The sequence below is a fragment of the Galleria mellonella genome, unplaced genomic scaffold (genome assembly GCF_026898425.1).
Source record: "Galleria mellonella isolate WM207_F2 unplaced genomic scaffold, CSIRO_AGI_GalMel_v1 utg312, whole genome shotgun sequence".
Classification (NCBI taxonomy): Eukaryota; Metazoa; Arthropoda; class Insecta; order Lepidoptera; family Pyralidae; genus Galleria; species Galleria mellonella.
In genome coordinates this window covers 529028-546666 of record NW_026442074.1, presented here as the reverse complement: position 1 = coordinate 546666, position 17639 = coordinate 529028, and the positions used below count along the sequence as shown (strand labels likewise).

General features: G+C 34.1%; 1 protein-coding gene across 3 annotated transcripts; it reads left to right on the top strand.

The window, feature by feature from the left end:
• Positions 1–238: 238 nt before the first annotated feature.
• LOC113514532 (carboxypeptidase B-like) lies at positions 239–17496 on the top strand. 3 transcript variants are annotated; one of them, XM_026898624.3, is made up of 8 exons: positions 239–392; positions 1159–1371; positions 1640–1730; positions 1846–1947; positions 2519–2734; positions 3493–3786; positions 4119–4250; positions 4971–5280. In XM_026898624.3, the coding sequence occupies exons 1-8, from the start codon at positions 310–312 to the stop codon at positions 5139–5141; spliced, it is 1302 nt and encodes a 433-aa protein (XP_026754425.2). In that variant the 5' UTR covers positions 239–309; the 3' UTR covers positions 5142–5280. The 3 variants fall into 3 exon arrangements, with proteins under 3 accessions (XP_026754425.2, XP_052751959.1, XP_026763553.2); XM_052895999.1 differs by lacking the exons at positions 1159–1371; positions 1640–1730; positions 1846–1947; ... (2 more) ...; positions 4119–4250; positions 4971–5280 and adding exons at positions 10866–11078; positions 11230–11317; positions 12011–12112; ... (2 more) ...; positions 15644–15775; positions 17288–17496 and having other exon boundaries at positions 243–392; XM_026907752.3 differs by lacking the exons at positions 239–392; positions 1159–1371; positions 1640–1730; ... (3 more) ...; positions 4119–4250; positions 4971–5280 and adding exons at positions 9686–9841; positions 10866–11078; positions 11230–11317; ... (3 more) ...; positions 15644–15775; positions 17288–17496.
• The last annotated feature ends 143 nt before the right edge of the window (positions 17497–17639 follow it).

The following is a 17639-nucleotide window of genomic DNA, read 5'->3' as shown; positions in this document are numbered from 1 at the left end:
CGGCAGCACACCTGCAATGCCGTTAGTGTTGTGGGTGATCATGGGTGGCGGTAGTCACTTATCACCAGGTGAGCCGCATGCTCGTTTGCCCCCTGTGTTGTAAATAAAAAAAAAAACCATTTAACATCAACATTCCCAAGTTCGCTTGTTACAAGTAGGTAAATATAAAGTCTACTTCAGATCTTGAAAATCTTTATCTCGCAGACAAATGATTTCATTTTTGGATTAACATGATAAGAAATAACTGATAAAATATTGGAATTTTGTATGGTATATTTACATTTATTGAAGTACCGATGAAGTGTCAACATGGCCGCGATGAAAATATTCCCGATTGTGATTGCATTGTGTCTTGGAGTAGTTAGCGCGGGAAAACATGATATTTATTCTGGGTAATTCTTTTCTATATCTTTTATAATAGTATAGATAATAAGATATAGCAGATAACGGTATTTAGAGTGATGATTTTAAAACTGTTTAATGTCAGAAAGGTGGGGCTGAGTATCGCGCCCTGAAGAACACCAAGGTTGTATACATGTTTTTGGTAATTTAATATATTGATATACAATTAAAAACGATGTTGTTGAAACTAGAAATGCTATAAGATGGATTTAAATATTACAACAACATTATCTGATGCTTTAATTCACAAATAATATCATGCATTCTCCAGAAAACTGGTATATCTAATTGTGATATCAAAAAGCACGTTGTTTCCGTGTCTCCTTCAAAATTTATATCCATAATAAGGTCACGATATACATATATAGTCCTTAGATTACATAAATAGAGCATTGAGCCTCAAAAACGATTTTTTGACTTTTTTTTATATACTTACACACACACAATGTATCTATATTTAATTATATATAAATAAAATAAGTTTTTACGCATTACAAAGGTGCAGTATTTATAGGACCAAAAAAAAAAATATAGGAGTTATAAAGGAATCACTCATAACTATTTATCATGCAAAATTGTATGAAAAAGTTGACCCGTTTTTCTCGAACCATTTCTATGGAGACACTCTATCTGTATAATCTAAGATATAGTCAGTCTAAATCGTTCCAAAAGTTACAGTCTTTTCGGTTTCTTGTTATAACCCGAGTTCTATCACTATATTAATCATACATTATAATGTTATTTGGATTTTTACAGCTACACAACCTATAAAGTATCACTCCGGGACAGATCAGACCAGGATATACTTCACGACTTGGAGTTAAAGCTAGACTTAGACGTGTGGCAGCACGGCTTACCTGGAAACGTGGATGCCATTGTTATGGTTTCTCCACAAAACAAGGATGACTTTATAAATCAGTTAGACGAAAATGAAATACCGCACTCTGTACACCTTGAAGATATTGCTAAGTAAGTTTAACGTTATTTAGGCTGAGATAGTTATTTTAATATAATATTAAATTTTCTTCTATGTGTAAGCTTTTGTCATTATTATTCTCCATAAAATTATAAACCAACTTATATTTAGTTTTAATTCTTTTTGTAAATTTACTCTTTATATTTGGTTGATCCTTTTATCATCGCTGTGTCGACGATAGGTATATTTTAGTGATAAGTTTTATTCGAGCCATAATGTTATCAAATATAACGTATATTTCCAAATTATGGAATTTTCTAGAGCATTCGAGGAACATGACGCAAAAATGGAGTCATGGAGAAAAACCCGAAAGGAGAGAAAGGTGTTTGAAGACTACCCACGTTATTCTGAGGCAAGTGGTTTTTTTTTTATAATTGTCTCATTATATTATTTATGTTATAAATAAATATGAATTGGACAAGAAATGGACAAACAGGTTAATTTTTTTTTTTATTTTATGTTGCTAGGTGGACGAGTACTTAATAAATATTGCAGAACAGTATCCCGATTTGGTGACTATAGTCGATGCTGGATTAAGTTTTGAAAATCGTTCTATTAAGTATCTTAAGGTAAGGTAATTAGTTTTTAGTGGAAAGAAATAGTATTTAAGAAAATAGAGTCAAACATGCAAAAAGTTAGATGGGCAATTATAATGTAATATAGGTTCGAATGCTAACCACGAAGTATGCAAAATAGAATGCAAGGTATGCTCTGTAAATATTTATAACGATAAGCGATTACAACAAAACAATATTTTAAAATGTATTTTCTATATGACAATACTGTATTTTCAAATAGTAATTGTAAATTATAGTAAAACTCTTATATTTTGCTGACAGTAACTACAGTTTTAGCAATTTTTAAGTTGATACAGCAATGCATGCATTTTTGTTTTTTGATCTCAAAGATCATCTTCGCCGCTAACAAGAGTCATGAGTATTATAACATATTCTAAGATATTCATTTTATTATTCACCATGTCATCAGATTTTAGATATAATATAAATATAATAAAAACATTATTTTAGAGTCTTGTCATAAATATATTTGAAACCTTCTCAAAATCAGTGTATCTTATAATAGGTTTATTTGTATATATACTTGAACTATCTAGTAAACTTAATTAATACATAACTGCAGATATCAACAACAAATTTTACGGACAACAGTAAGCCAATTTATTTCCTGGACGCGACGATCCACGCCCGAGAATGGGTTACGACTCCAGTGGCGTTGTACTCCATTTATCGGCTGGTGGAGGACTTACGAGATGAGGACAGGGATCTGAGAGAGGACATCGACTGGATCATACTGCCCATAGTGAATCCTGATGGTTATGAGTACACTCACACAACTGTAAGATTTAATTTTATAATGGATGTAATAAAACAAACATGGAAAATTAAGTACATTTTACTTGTAAAAAGAAATGACTATCGTGAACACATGCATATGAGTATACCGATGTTTAACTATATAAAGATATTAAGATTTTTTAAATCTTTATATTTATTAAACGTTAAAGATTTTACTTCGCAACCAACAGTTTTTTGTTCAGCAAAGAAAAACGACAGCTTTAATCGTCATGTAATTTAAATAGAACCAAGAGGGAGTAAATTATCAATTGTGTTAAGAACTGTGAAAATTAATTCTGAATTGAAAATGTACTTATTCCAAAAGAATTTACAAACTTCTTGTTTTGAATCTTGTAAAATCTTTCATTTTAGACACAAGAACTGCCTTTTTTTATGCAACTTAGAATGTCAAACAATCAGATGGTCCACCTGATGAAAGGTGCTAATCGTCATGTATAGACATGAACAGTACCATGGATATAACTGAGTATATTGTGTCGCCCACGATACTCCTCATGCGTTGCCATTCTTGAGGACTATGGTGTTATGCCCCTGCACCTTGTAATTCAATTGCTATATCACACCTTGCAAACCGAAACATAACCATGCAAACACAATTGTTTCAAGGCAGAAACACGAATGAGACAGAGGTAGCCAATCAGACGACTTTTGTACAAAGGCTCCCTCTGGTCTAGTCTAACAATATTGCGTTTATATAATTTTATCCACTGTGTAAATAAATGAATGAATCTGTTTCAGGAGCGCCTATGGCGTAGAACTAGGTCATACTATCCAGAAATCAATGAGACTTGCTACGGAGTTGACGCAAACAGGAACTTTGATGTCAATTTTAACACTGTGGGGATATCGAGCGATCCCTGTGGTAATACGTACCCTGGTCATTTAGCTTTCTCCGATCCAGAGACGAGAATAGTTCGGGATATAATGTTTGAATATTTGGATCGTATTCAGTTATATTTGAATGTTCACAGTCAAGGTTATTTAATATTGTATGGTTATGGAAATCTTACTTTACCGGAAAATTCTATACAGGTTAGTACACTTGAAATCAATACCTGATAATAAATAATAATAATAACCTGGTAACAAAAATTAATTCTTTGTGGTCTGTTAATCTTGGTCTTATTCTAAGAGTTTCCAAATCATTTAATGGTGTTAATGTACCGAAATCAATCATATGGTGGAATAATGGAATAATCATGGTTTACGTCCGAAGAACGACTATGTAGTAAGATCGTACCATGGTGGTATGGTCAGCTACTCATAATGCAGTAATAATATAATACACGATAGATTTGGAAACGAAATAAAAAAATAATTTAGATCATACATCATATAATGGAATAACTAAGGGTTGTTTCCAGATATTCCACGTTGGATCAACTATGGGAGCTGCCATAGATGCTCACAAATTACCTGAGGCAGGATTCTATAGAGTAGGAAACAGTGCGATGCTTCTTTATACCTCTTCTGGTAGCGCTCAAGATTATGGTCAGGTATGATTTATCTACTTGATTTATGGTCATAAACTCTCCAATGAAAGGGACTATGTATGACCCTCAGTTCATTTGCATATGTTGGAAGGCATTGGAGAAGGACTATACCTATCCGTAAATAGATACAGGCTGAAATGGTGATAATGATGATGATTTATTTAAGGACCCTTACTGATGTACAACTAATGACTTACTAGTAGGCATGAGTTTTCTCCTTAAGTAGAGGATATAATTTGTTATTTCTACATTGCTTATTTGGTTTGGTATAGAGGTTTTATTTCGAATACTCCATCTATCCATGTTTTGCATTATTCTATTAATCGCTTTTTAGATAAAAAAAAAAAAACAACGAAGTTTGTATTTTTTCTCCTTTACTCGAAAAATAATTAAATGTAAATATTGGATTTTTAATTTTATAATGTTACGAAAAGACTGGGAGAAATATAAGAAAAATATCAACGCCTCTTGATCCTAGATTGGTTTGTAAAAAGTGTTTGATAAAATGGTTCTTGCAAAGGTGTTTATGTAACAAAAAGAAAATGTCTTTGTATTCTAACTAGTGTCAGAATATTAGTTACTTATAATACCATAAACTAGATTTTACCTGCGATTTCGTCTGTATAACCAGGACTTGGTATAAATGTATTATTTGGTACAGAGTAGGACCTAGGCCACTATTAAAAAAGTTGCAGGTAATTTTAATTGATTGTTTTTTATTAGGCCGTAGGTATACCTTTTTCATATACCTTGGAGCTGCCAGGATATGGATTCGGACATCAAGTACCACCAGAGTATATCAACCAGATCAACTTTGAAACCTGGGAAGGGATTGCAGCCAGCGCTCGACTCTCCAAACTATATTACGAGGCTAGAACAAAAACTAATGTATGAAAGCAAACTTTGTAATTTTAATAAGTAATTAATACTTTGTTAATTTAACAATTCAAAATTAGTATTTAATTTTATGCTTTGTTATAGTTGAAATAAAATTAATTTTCAATCACCAATAAAAAGGGATAAGGTTTTCAAATTTTGTATTGTTTATTTTTTTATTCTTTTATGTCACACATATTGCCTTTTAATATCTTTCCTACGTAGGTGGTAAACAAGTTTACAGCTTGTCTAATGGTAAACGGTCACTGTAGTCATATGCATGTTGCCGACCCTGAAGATTCCTTAATACACCCTTTTTGAAAAACCCCATATGTATTCTCTGAAATAAATATACTACTGGATACCTTTATCCTGAAATTTCTGCTGTGAAGTAGCTACTTCCTATGCACAACTGTATATGTATGGTTATAGTATAAATTAAAATAGAAACGATCTCTACTCAAATAGTTTTGTTTACAAGCTCTTTTAAATCGTCAATGTTTTATTATTGTACTGCTGGGTTCAGATGTTGTTATCTGCTGGGAAGAACCCGCAAGAAACTCTGTTATGTTTTGGCATACCTCTCCACTTCGAACAAAAACATCATGATCCGTGATTGTCACTACTGCAGAAGCAAGTAATGGTTGAACATGTGAAGATATGTTTTCTTTTTTATACAACTTAGAATGGCAAACAAGCTAACGGCCCACCTGATGGAAAGTGGTAATCGTCGCCTATAGACATGAGCAGTACCGTGGACATAACAGAGAGTGGTCGTATGTAGTTAAGTCAAGGCTGTAGGTACCCATGTTTAAGGTAGGGAAAAATAAGTTTTTGGTAGGGCAGAAGCCATAATTAAGCGAATCTGGTTAATTTTCTTGGGGTATTTCGTTTTAAGATAGGGCATTGCCCCTCGACACCCTCCCTCTAGCTACGGCCATGAGTTAAGTAGTTAGGAGTATAATAGTGAGTGTAGTATATATTTTAGTTAAAACGTCCAACTGCCTTTCTTGGAATCACTCTTGATAATAAAACTTAGTTAGCCCTTACATCCAAAACCTTGCAACTAAATTAAGTTTTGCGGTGTATGCTGTACGCAGGGTTTAACAGTATACTAATATTGAGACTGCCAGATTAGTTTATTTCAGTTATGTCCATAGTACCAGAGAGAGACTTTGTACAAAAGTCGATTGCTTGCGTACCTCTGACCCATTCGTGTTTCTACCGTGAAGCAGTTGTGGGATACGGCGTGAATTTACAGGGTACAGAGGAGTAACATATGAGTCCTCAGGAATGGCAACGCATGGGGAGGGAGAGTATCATGGGCGAAACAGTATACTCTGTTATGTTCATGATACTGCTCATGTTTATAGGCGACGGTTACCATTTTCCATCAGGTGGGCCGTCAGCTTGTTTGCCATTCTAAGTTGTATAAAAAAAAAGTATACTGTCCTATGGAATATTATTATGGGGTAAAGCAGCCGACATCCAAAGCATATTTGTATTTTAAAAACGTGTAATTTACGCGATTTATTCCATGAGAATTCGTGAAACACTGAGAGATAAATTTAAAGAAGCACATATTGTCACCGCAGCTTCACAACATATCTTCAATGATATTCATCTTTTAAATGGGCATAAGTTACTTTTTGTTGCTAAATTAAAACTTGAAAGGAGTGAAATAAGGGATGAGATTTTGTATGGATAATCAATTATTTCTTAGGAATATAAAATTTTGTACTACGCACATAAAGTGGCTGGCGTCAGTTACTAATAAATATATATTTCTTAAACTAAAATTAAAATTCAATTTGAAATAGTAGCAACATTTTTATTGCATATGTAGACCAATATGAAGTAAATGTCTAATAGATTTAGGTCAAAATTATTATAAATTTACATTAGTTTTATAAAATAATAATTTTACGATATTATCGAATAAAATATTAGGTTTAATTAATAAATAAATTTAGAGAAATGGCGTCCCAGAATCGAACCTACTAACATTAAAAATTTTAATTTAATATTCAACAATTTTATTTTGTTCATGGGCGAAACAGTATACTCTGTTATGTCCATGGTACTGCTCATATTTATAGGCGACGGTTACCACTTTCCATCAAGTGGGCCATCAGCTTGTTTGCCATTCTAAGTTGCATAAAAAAACCTTTTCTATTTTTTTAATGGAATGGTAACTCGTATGGTAATTAGTCTGCGCTAATGGTAAACGTTAGCGGGGCACCAGGGAGGAATGATAGCTTTGAATGAAAAGGCAATTTAGTTAGTCCTTCGTAATTAATACACATGGAATTTAGCATGATGGCTTCCAGGGGGACCACGTGGAGGTCGACCTGACAGGATATATTGCTAGCAATAGAACTGACAGTCCGCAATACAAGCAATCCTTTCCCCAAAACTTTTCTATTGTTGGTTCACAAACTAATATAATTTATAATGTCATGTTACTTTTATCCATAATCGCATTGTAACTTTACAATTTTGGGGGAGAAGGGATTGTTAATAATTGATATAAGCATCTTTATTGCTAGTAATATACCTTATCAGGTCGACCTCCACGCGGTTCCTGCTGGAAACCATCGTGATTGATTTCTCGTAGTATTTATTCGTCACGATGGGCAAACTGATGTGCTTCATCCTCACCTATCATCATGTTCGAATTAAAATCTGCTGCTAATTTTCGCAACCGTACGTCCTGTAACAAACTAAAGTTCCATCCCAACTATTTGGATGAGTGGCAGTCCTTTATGTGTGTTTTTCAAGGACTTTCTTTTTCACAACCACTCTTTGGAACCAACTTCCATCAGCAGTATTTTCGAACCGATACGTCATCATAACTTTCAAAAAAAGAACATATTCCTTTTAAGAGGCCGACGGCACACCTGCGATGCCTCTGGTGTTGCGGGTAATCATGGGCGGCAGTAGTCACTTACCATCAGGTGAGCCGCATGCTCGTTTGCCACTTGTGTTATAAAAAAAAACCCTCACTGAGCTCCGTCGATCCAATAAAAAAAAAAAACTACAACTTCTTATCATTAGGTATGTGTTTTATAATGGTTGATTTTGCGATATAGTTTTTAATATTATTACATAGGTACGTAGCTATTAATTATATTAATTAGTTTGATTAAAAATTTCTGCAAAATGTTAGCGTTATCATTGTGATATAGTAGTAAAATATTGATTGATCGTGGTCGTTCACCACTAATTATACTGTGACGCTCATGGTACATCTCATGCATTGCTATTCCTGAGGATTAAGATTTTATACCTACATCTTCATCATCAAATCATCGTCCACTTATCATCGTCCACTATTGAACATAAGTCTCCCCCTTGGGGGGTTTAGCCACGCTTGGCAGGCGGATTGGCAACCGCAGTCAGGCTTTAGAGATGTTTAGGAGCGACGCCGCTGCCTATCCCTCGGCCTCCCTTAGTCGCCTCTTACGACACCCACGGGAAAGCATGGGGTGGTCTATTCTATGCCGGGACCACGCGGCCGATCTCTATTTTCATACTTTGTCATTTTACAGTCGTATTTTACTTTTAAACCAAAACACAGCTATGCCAGTACGGCAGATATAGTAGTGGGACAGTCTTACCCATGTAGACGACTGTTTACAGTTTTTCCTCAGGTAAAATAACCAAAACAGGTTTAGAATTGGTAATAGCAGAAAATACATCAATTAATATTGTATTACACAAAAAAAAAAAATTGTAAAAATTGCATAACTTAAAAATAATTTACTGGACTGTGAATATGATCAAATTTCTATGAGACCAATCTGTAAGTACTATATATATATATATATTTTATACAACTTAGAATGGCAAACAAGCTGACGGCCCACCTGATGGAAAGTGGTAACCGTCGCCTATAGACATGAGCAGTACCATGGCCATAACAGAGTATACTGTTTCGCTCATGATACCCCCCATGCGTTACCATTCCTGAGGACTCAGGTGTTATTCCTCTGTACCCAGTAAATTCACGCCATATCCCACCCTTCAAACCGAAACACAGCCATGCCAACACAACTGCTTCACGGTTGAAACACGAATGGGACAGAGGTATCCAAGCAATTGACTTTTGTGCAGTCCCTCTGGTTATCCTTTCAGATTAAAAAAATATTTTTTCAAATTGGTTTTCAATTGAAAGAATTGTAGGGTATCAAACATAAAAAAAATACGCTCAAATTGAGAACCTTGTTCTTTTTGAAGTCAGTCGTAAATACAGTTCAAATTGAGAGTTTTTCTTTTGGGAGTCCCATAAAAAACTGTCATAAACACATTGTATTTTTTCTCGAACATCATATATAATATCTTATAGTACAATTTATATTAATTACAAGGTCGTGTAATTGGAATTAGTGTCCACCATTAGCCGATAACATTAACAAATTTGATTCGTATTACGTTTCAGAATTAAAAATTTTAAATCACGGTCATTAAACGGAAAATCTGTAAATCGATAAATATTATCTTGCAGACGATTCATTTTTTGTAATATTGAACGATTATGATAAGATATATATATGTATATATATTAAGTATTAGACGATAAAATATAACATCTGGGTGTACGTTTATAATGGTCGTATCTTATGAAGAGTAAACATGGCTGCGAGGAATTTACTCCCGATCGTGATTGCGCTGTGTCTCGGAGCAGTCAGCGCGGGAAAACATGACATTTATTCTGGGTAATTCTTTCATATCTTATATAATAAAATTACGTATAAAGATATTCCCTTATATGTAAAAAGGTCCAATATGTAATGAATGGTAACCCCGCCTGCGCTAACGGGATACGCTGGCGGTGCACCAGTGAAGGGTGATAGATGAGAATGAAAACAGGCCAGTTAGCCCATCATGATGAATTCATCAAGAATTAACCATGATAGTTTCCAGGGGGAACCGCGAGGAGGTCGACTTGGTTGGGTATATTGCTAGCAATGGGATTCTTAGTCTCCATTACTAACAATCCCTTTCCTCCCAATTTTAGCTATTGAAGTCTTTTTGTTTTAGTCTTTCGCGTTATATTCTCAATTTGAAAGGAAGTGACATGCATTATAGAGGACTATAAAATCTAAGGCAGCTAAGTGCCATAAGATCGATTTTATTTTAACTCTGTACTCAAATATTTCTCTTAATTAAAAGTTCTATTAATTTGATTTCAAATTATTACTAATATTCTAATTTTCTTGAATCTGGTTTAAAATATAGAATATCGTTCCATATCCTTGACAAAATGTTAGTTTTTGTAGTTCCCTGAACTTTTGACAGACTTGGATTTAGCTGTCTTTGATTTTATAGGCCTCGTTTTAGTACCGCTTCAATATATATATATATATATATATATATATATATATATATATATATATATATATATATATATATATATATATATATATATATATATATATATATTGGGATTATTTGGACATTGATAGTGGGGAAAAGTTCATCACCCATTCCGATATCGCCCATACCGGTCAGATGTCTACCTATTATATTACCTAGTTACATTAATTTCAATCGGATTCTTCATTGCCATATTTAATATTGGATGGTTAATATTTAACATATTCGTTGGTGAGTCAGGGGGAAAGGGATTGTTAGTAATGGGGACCTATTCCTAACAATCCCTTTTCCCCCACATTTTGTAGATAAAAAAATATAATAATAATGATGAAGACAATTAATTAGCAATTGCTGTGTTTACAGCTACACAACCCATAAAGTATCACTCCGGGACAGATCAGACCAGGATATACTTCACGACTTGGAGCTGAAGCTAGACTTAGACGTGTGGCAGCACGGCTTCCCCGGAGATGTGGACTCCATCGTTATGGTTTCACCGCAAAATAAAGATGAATTTTTAAACCAATTAGACAAAAATGAAATACCGCACTCTGTTGATATTGAAGACATACCCAAGTGAGTTTATTTTTAGTATTATTATTAGTCAATAGTAGTTTTTATTTATATATTGGGGAAGTATTTATCAATTTTACGTACACGCTAATTTACCCTATTTTAATAATAAATGACTGCGGCATGTTTGTATATTATAGTACCTATGTTCTAGAGAATTTGAGGAATTTGACGCGAAAATGGATTTGTGGAGAAGAAGCCGCCAGAGGAAGGTGTTTGAAAATTATCCACGTCATGGTGAGGCAAGTATTTAATTGATAATTTTAAATTATAAAATTGACTTACTACTTGATTTGCCATTTATATTCACATACGATAAAATAAATAAATAAATAACTACTTCAAAAAAACACGTATATCTAGATTATGCTACATCATTGTACTAAATTACATGTAAATTTGTACAGTCATTTAAAATTAGCTCATTAACAAAAGTTTTCACAAACGTTCATTTTTATATTTATACATCTAATATATAAAATTCTCGTGTCACGGTGTTTGTTACCAAACTCCTCCGAAACGGCTTTACCGATTTTTATGAAATTTTGTGTGCATATTAGGTAGATTTGAGAATTGGCCAATATCTATTTTTCATACCCCTCAATGATAAGAATGACCCACCTCTAGATATATTTTTTTATTTTTTTGACAATTTTTTTAAATTTTTATTTTATTATGATTTAGCATTGAAAAATACATACAAATTATAATTTTCACGCTTTTACGATCAACTCCTGTTGTTTAATCGCAATTTTTAAATTCCGCTATATGGTTGCAAGATGACAATCGAATATAATGGTTGTACTACGATATATTTTCATGTATAGTAATAATGACTATTATATAATATATAACTAGAAATAATGTATATGGTAAAACAACGTTTACCGAGTCAGCTAGTATAGAAATATATATTTCTTTGATTTACGTTTCAGGTGAACGACTATTTGGAAAGTATTGCAGAGGCATATCCCGATTTGGTGACTTTAGTTGACGCTGGACTGAGCTTCGAAAACCGTACCATTAAATACGTTAAGGTAATTAAATCTAGAATGTATTATTCCAGCAAAAGCTGTACAGTTACTCGTGTTTGTTTTTTTTAACACTTGTCATAGTTAACTTCAATTAAACTGCATCTCATTCATGTTTTGTGAACACGTTTTAGGATATTAGTTTTGTCTTGTATGTTTATAATTAACTATGTAATTTTTTTATTGTTATCTGTTGTGTTTTCCAAATATGATAAATAAATATAGAAAATAGGTGGCGACTTTGAAACTACTGTTGATGCTAGGCAGGCACCTTTGTAGTTTTGTTCCTACAATTACAATTAAGTTTAAAATTACGAGTACAACACATGCATAAAACGGAATGTAATGTAAAATGTAAAAACACGTTAAAATAGATTTGGTTCCACAAATAATACATTGGCTTCAATCGTGATAAAATCAAAGTATGGAACGAACTCTGCACCATTATTACATTAAAAGTTATATTAAAACATTAAAACCTTCAAAATTATGAAGTAACAAACATAAAAAATACAACCTTTACTTCTTTTGAGTAAAGGTTGTATTTTTTACCAAATACTTCTTTTGAAGTCACAAACACAATTGGTTGAAAATCTTATTATAAAGTAATACCTATTCTGACATTGTTATAAAACCACTCTGCACTCATAATGTGTTCACATAAATACTTGATATTATTTATTATACAATTTCCCAAATGAGTTTCTTCATATCATCATAATTTCCTAATGCCTGAACAGATTTGGAGGTATGTTAAAATCCTCACGGCATTTCAGGAGACACTGGCTATAAGGTTTTTTTGAAAATAGTTCCATTCTATTAACTACCACGAATCATACTGTATTGTAATTATTTATGTCGGCTTAACTCACGTTTTAAATTCGGGGATGCCCGACTAGATTCGAACTCTATAGGAACCCTTATTCATGGGCGCGGTTCACAGTTGTACAGTGAGAAGCGTGACCAGTACGCAGAGTAAAATGTAGGTAGTTGTAGCATAATGAATGATTATCAAATTGTTATAGATATCAACAACCAACTTCACAGATAGTAGTAAACCAATTTATTTCCTGGACGCGACGATCCACGCCCGAGAATGGGTCACGACTCCAGTGGCGCTGTTCTCCATATATCGACTGGTGGAGAACTTACGAGATGAGGACAGGGATCTGAGAGAGGGCATCGATTGGATCGTATTACCTGTGGTGAATCCTGATGGTTTCGAATACACACATACAAATGTAAGTCTTAATTTGATAGTGGTTAATTTTGATGCTTTATTTGATGTTTCAAAATTAGAATTAAATAAATATTAAAATACACTTACTAACATGATAATTTGGAAATGAAACCTCTAGAAGAATAAATAGAAAAGCAAATGGATGAGAAAAGTCTGGTTTAAGAATGAGATGTAACTGTAAAATTACAGGCCACAGAGACATTATAATAAAGAAAAAGAAAATAAAAAAGAGTATAGAAAAAAAGGAAAGTAAGAAAGGTGATGTTTGCTAAAAGAAAGTTCGCAAAACAGTACAGACAAAATAATAACTTTTTTTATTTTTTAATGATTTTGTATCCTTTGCTAAAGAAAATTTAGAAGCATATGTAAATGGTACCTACATAACGGAATTTCTTACCATAGGGAAACTTTATATAAAAATCGTTTGCATAGGTATTCTTAACGAGGTTTGTCCGGAAAGTACGTATAAAAGTTTTTTAAAAATTTTATTTTACAATTATTCAGGTAAATCAATTTTATCCCCTTCAAAGTACTCCCCCTGTGAAATAATGCACTTGTGCCAACGCCGTTTCCACTGTGAGAAGGCTCCTTGAAAGTCCTCTGGTTGTAGGTTTCTCAGCTGCCCCGTCGTAGCTTTTTTTATCTCATTTATGTCCCCCAAATGCCGCCCCCGAAGTACCAATTTGGTTTTTGGGAACAAGAAGAAGTCACACGGGGCCAAATCCGGCGAATAGGGGGGTGTTCGGTCACCGTAATGGAATTTTTACTCAAAAACTCACGGACAACAAGAGAGGTGTGGGCAGGGGCATTGTCGTGGTGAAGAATCCAACGCCCCTCTCGCGCCAATTCTGGACGAACTCGTGCCACACGAGCTTTGAGGCGTCTGAGCACATCGACGTAGAATTTTCCATCAACTGTCTGGCCTGGAGGGACGAATTCTTGATGGACAATCCCCCGAACATCGAAAAAAACAATCAACATTGTCTTGACATTTGAGCGGGATTTTCTTGATTTTTTTGTTCGTGGTTCCCCGGATGTCTTATCGAATTAGATCGGCAAAAATTTCACGGCCATTCTTGCCGAGTTTCGAGAGAAACTTGATTACGACGCGCTGCTCTTCAACGGAAGCGGGCTCCATGCCGACGGGGTTTCGTTAAGAGGTAATTTCACAGATGGCGTGACAAGCCAGTTCGCACCGCACGGCGGTCAGACCAGAACTGAAGCATTGTTAGGGACATAAGGAAGGGGTCCTGCGCTTACCTGGCCTCCCCACTCCTCTTTCTCGCATTCCAGAACACTTTTATACGAACTTTCCGGACAGACCTCGTATAACAGTTGTATTTATATAGCTGTTTGCAGTGGTAATGTATGAGAAGCTTCAAGCCCATGCTTGTATACTGCCAACAGTATACTCTTTGATGTTCGTGGTACTATTTTATGTCTTCGGTCGAATTATCACTTTTCTCTAGGTGGGCCGTTAACTTGTTTGCCAATCCAAGTTACATAAAAATAAAAAAAACATATGTTTTTAGACACGTTTGTGGCGAAGAACTCGTTCGTACTACCCGCAAGTCAACACGACCTGCTACGGAGTGGACGCAAACAGAAACTTCGACGTCTCCTTCAACACGTTGGGAGTATCGAGTAATCCTTGCAGTGACACGTATCCCAGCCATGCCGCCTTCTCTGAGCCAGAGACGCGAATCGTCCGCGACATCATGCTTGAATACGTGGACCGTATTCAAATATACTTAAACATCCACAGTCACGGCTATTACATATTGTACGGTTATGGAAATCTTACGCTTCCAGCAAATTCTGCACAGGTATTTTTTTATTTTATTATATACATTTATTGTATTTTTAATTGCATTCCAAAACATATCGTCATCTCATCTTAGCCATTATCTGTCCATTGTTGGACTTTGGTCTCCAATTATAGACTATTATAAGGAACGGTCCTGAGCCATCTGCATCCACTGCAATGCATTTGAGCTAGGTAGAAGGGTCACCGTTTAAAAACCTTTCTTCCCCATCAGTCAGTTCTTCGAGCTGTGCGACTAGTCCATCGCCACTTCAGCTTGCTTATCCTTCTGGCTATGTCTATTATTTTAGATCTTTTGCTTTTGATTTCATTTGATATTAAAGTGTCGTGGTCATAAAGTGTTATTCTTTGAACAATCATACTGATATCTCTTTTTATAAGCTTAGTCTCATTGTTTTATAACTATATTCTTAAATATTTCCATTTATTAGTTTTTAAGCATAATATATTTTAAACTGAATACTGTTTGCAGTTATACCACGTGGGAGCTACTATGGGCGCCAAGATAGATTCTCTCAAATTACCTGAAGCAGGATTCTATAGAGTAGGGAATAGTGGCATGGTTCTTTATTCTACCTCTGGCAGCGCTCAGGATTATGGTCAGGTATGGCTCTACTTATCAATTATTGGCTTAAATAATAAAAAGGTCATAATGGCATAGTAACGGTATACACTGACGAGGTACCAATGAGGGATTACAGGTAAGAAAAAAAGGGAGGTTAGCCAATCGTGATGAATACATCTGGAATTCAGCATTGTGGTTTCCAGGTGGGATCACGTGGAGGGCGGAAATTTTTATTTTTTTATTTTTATTTCAATAGGTACACATTACAGAGAATTAACATAGTTACATTAATTTATACAGTACAATTATGTTTTGTTCAAGCTAATCCTCCAAAACTTTGCGTACACGGCATGATCAAAACATAAACACACAGCTAAAGTCTGTAAACACAATATAATTTAAACAACAAAAAATGGATAATATATATATATATATATATATATATATATATATATATATATATATATATATATATATATATATATATATATATATATATATATATATATATATATACACACATACAAACACAGACACACACACACACACACACACACACAAACACGCACGCGCGCGCGCACACACACACAGAAACACACATACCACGGTGTACATATTACGTTCATATATATGTTACAACAAAAGAAACTATCTACTAATTACAGAGGAAAATAATACGTAAACGTCGTGACGAAAATTACTGAACTTCTGACCAAATATATCAAGCTTTTCACCATCCTGATGAGCACCACCACGCTGAACATTATTATAAGACCGTTTGCAATTTGTTTATAAATTGTTTGCAATGGGACTGGTAGTCCGCATTACTATTCTTTTTCCCCCAATATTAGCTGTTATTTGTCCACTGCGAAACATAGGCCTCTCGCATAGATTGTCATAAGGAATGGAGCTCTTCCTTATGGCAGTTTACTATTGGGGGATTATGCTCATATATGCCAGGCTTAGCAAGCGGGTTGGCAACTGCCATTTGACTTTTGGTGATGTTTAAAGAGGAATGCTGCTATCCATCTCTTGACAATACTAAGTTTCTTCTTCTCTCTTTCTTGAGAGAGAGAAGAAGAAACATATTATTGTCCTATCTTGAGATCCACGGGAATAGATAGCTTATTCTATGCCGGGACCACACGGCAATAGAGATAATAAATATATATTATTAATATTAATATTTGAAGCCGTATATAAGGAAAGGAGATGCAAAATAAGAATACGAACATATATATATATATATATATATATATATATATATATATATATATGGATGGATGATAATGAAATGGTAATGGTGAACCCCGCCTGCGTTGTCGGTATATGGTACACTGGCGAGGCACCAGTGTGTGATGATAAGTAAAGATAAAGTAGGTCAGTTGGTCCATCATGACGCATTCATCAATAACTAATCAGGATGATTTATGATTTATAAAATTTTGTATATAATTAATATATATCAATATTTTTTTATTTAATTGTAAAGATATTTTTATATATAAAAAAAACAATGTTCTATAATAAATAATTAAATTTTTTTATCAGGCCGTAGGTATACCTTTCTCTTATACCTTGGAGCTGCCAGGATACGGGAGGGGATTCCAAGTACCACCAGAGTACATTGACCAGATCAACTTTGAGACCTGGGAAGGAATAGCGGTCAGCGCCCGACTCTCCAGATTGTATTACAATGACAGAAAAAAGAATGTATAATTATTTTTATTAAAAAATAAACATATTACCAGCAAATATAATTTATATTTCATTTATATAAATATAATCTTTCATTTATTACTTGCTATATCTGTGACGTATTTCATGTGTAAAGTACACTAGGCATTAGGAATATGGATACTGTTCCGATATATATATATATATATATATATATATATATATA

Coding starts and splice junctions, on each gene's coding strand:
- LOC113514532 (XM_026898624.3), top strand. CDS start 310: ATGGCCGCGATGAAAATATTCCCGATTGTGATTGCATTGTGTCTTGGA. Junction 1,372..1,639: donor CACCTTGAAGATATTGCTAA/GTAAGTTTAACG, acceptor GGAATTTTCTAG/AGCATTCGAGGAACATGACG. Junction 3,787..4,118: donor TACCGGAAAATTCTATACAG/GTTAGTACACTT, acceptor GGTTGTTTCCAG/ATATTCCACGTTGGATCAAC.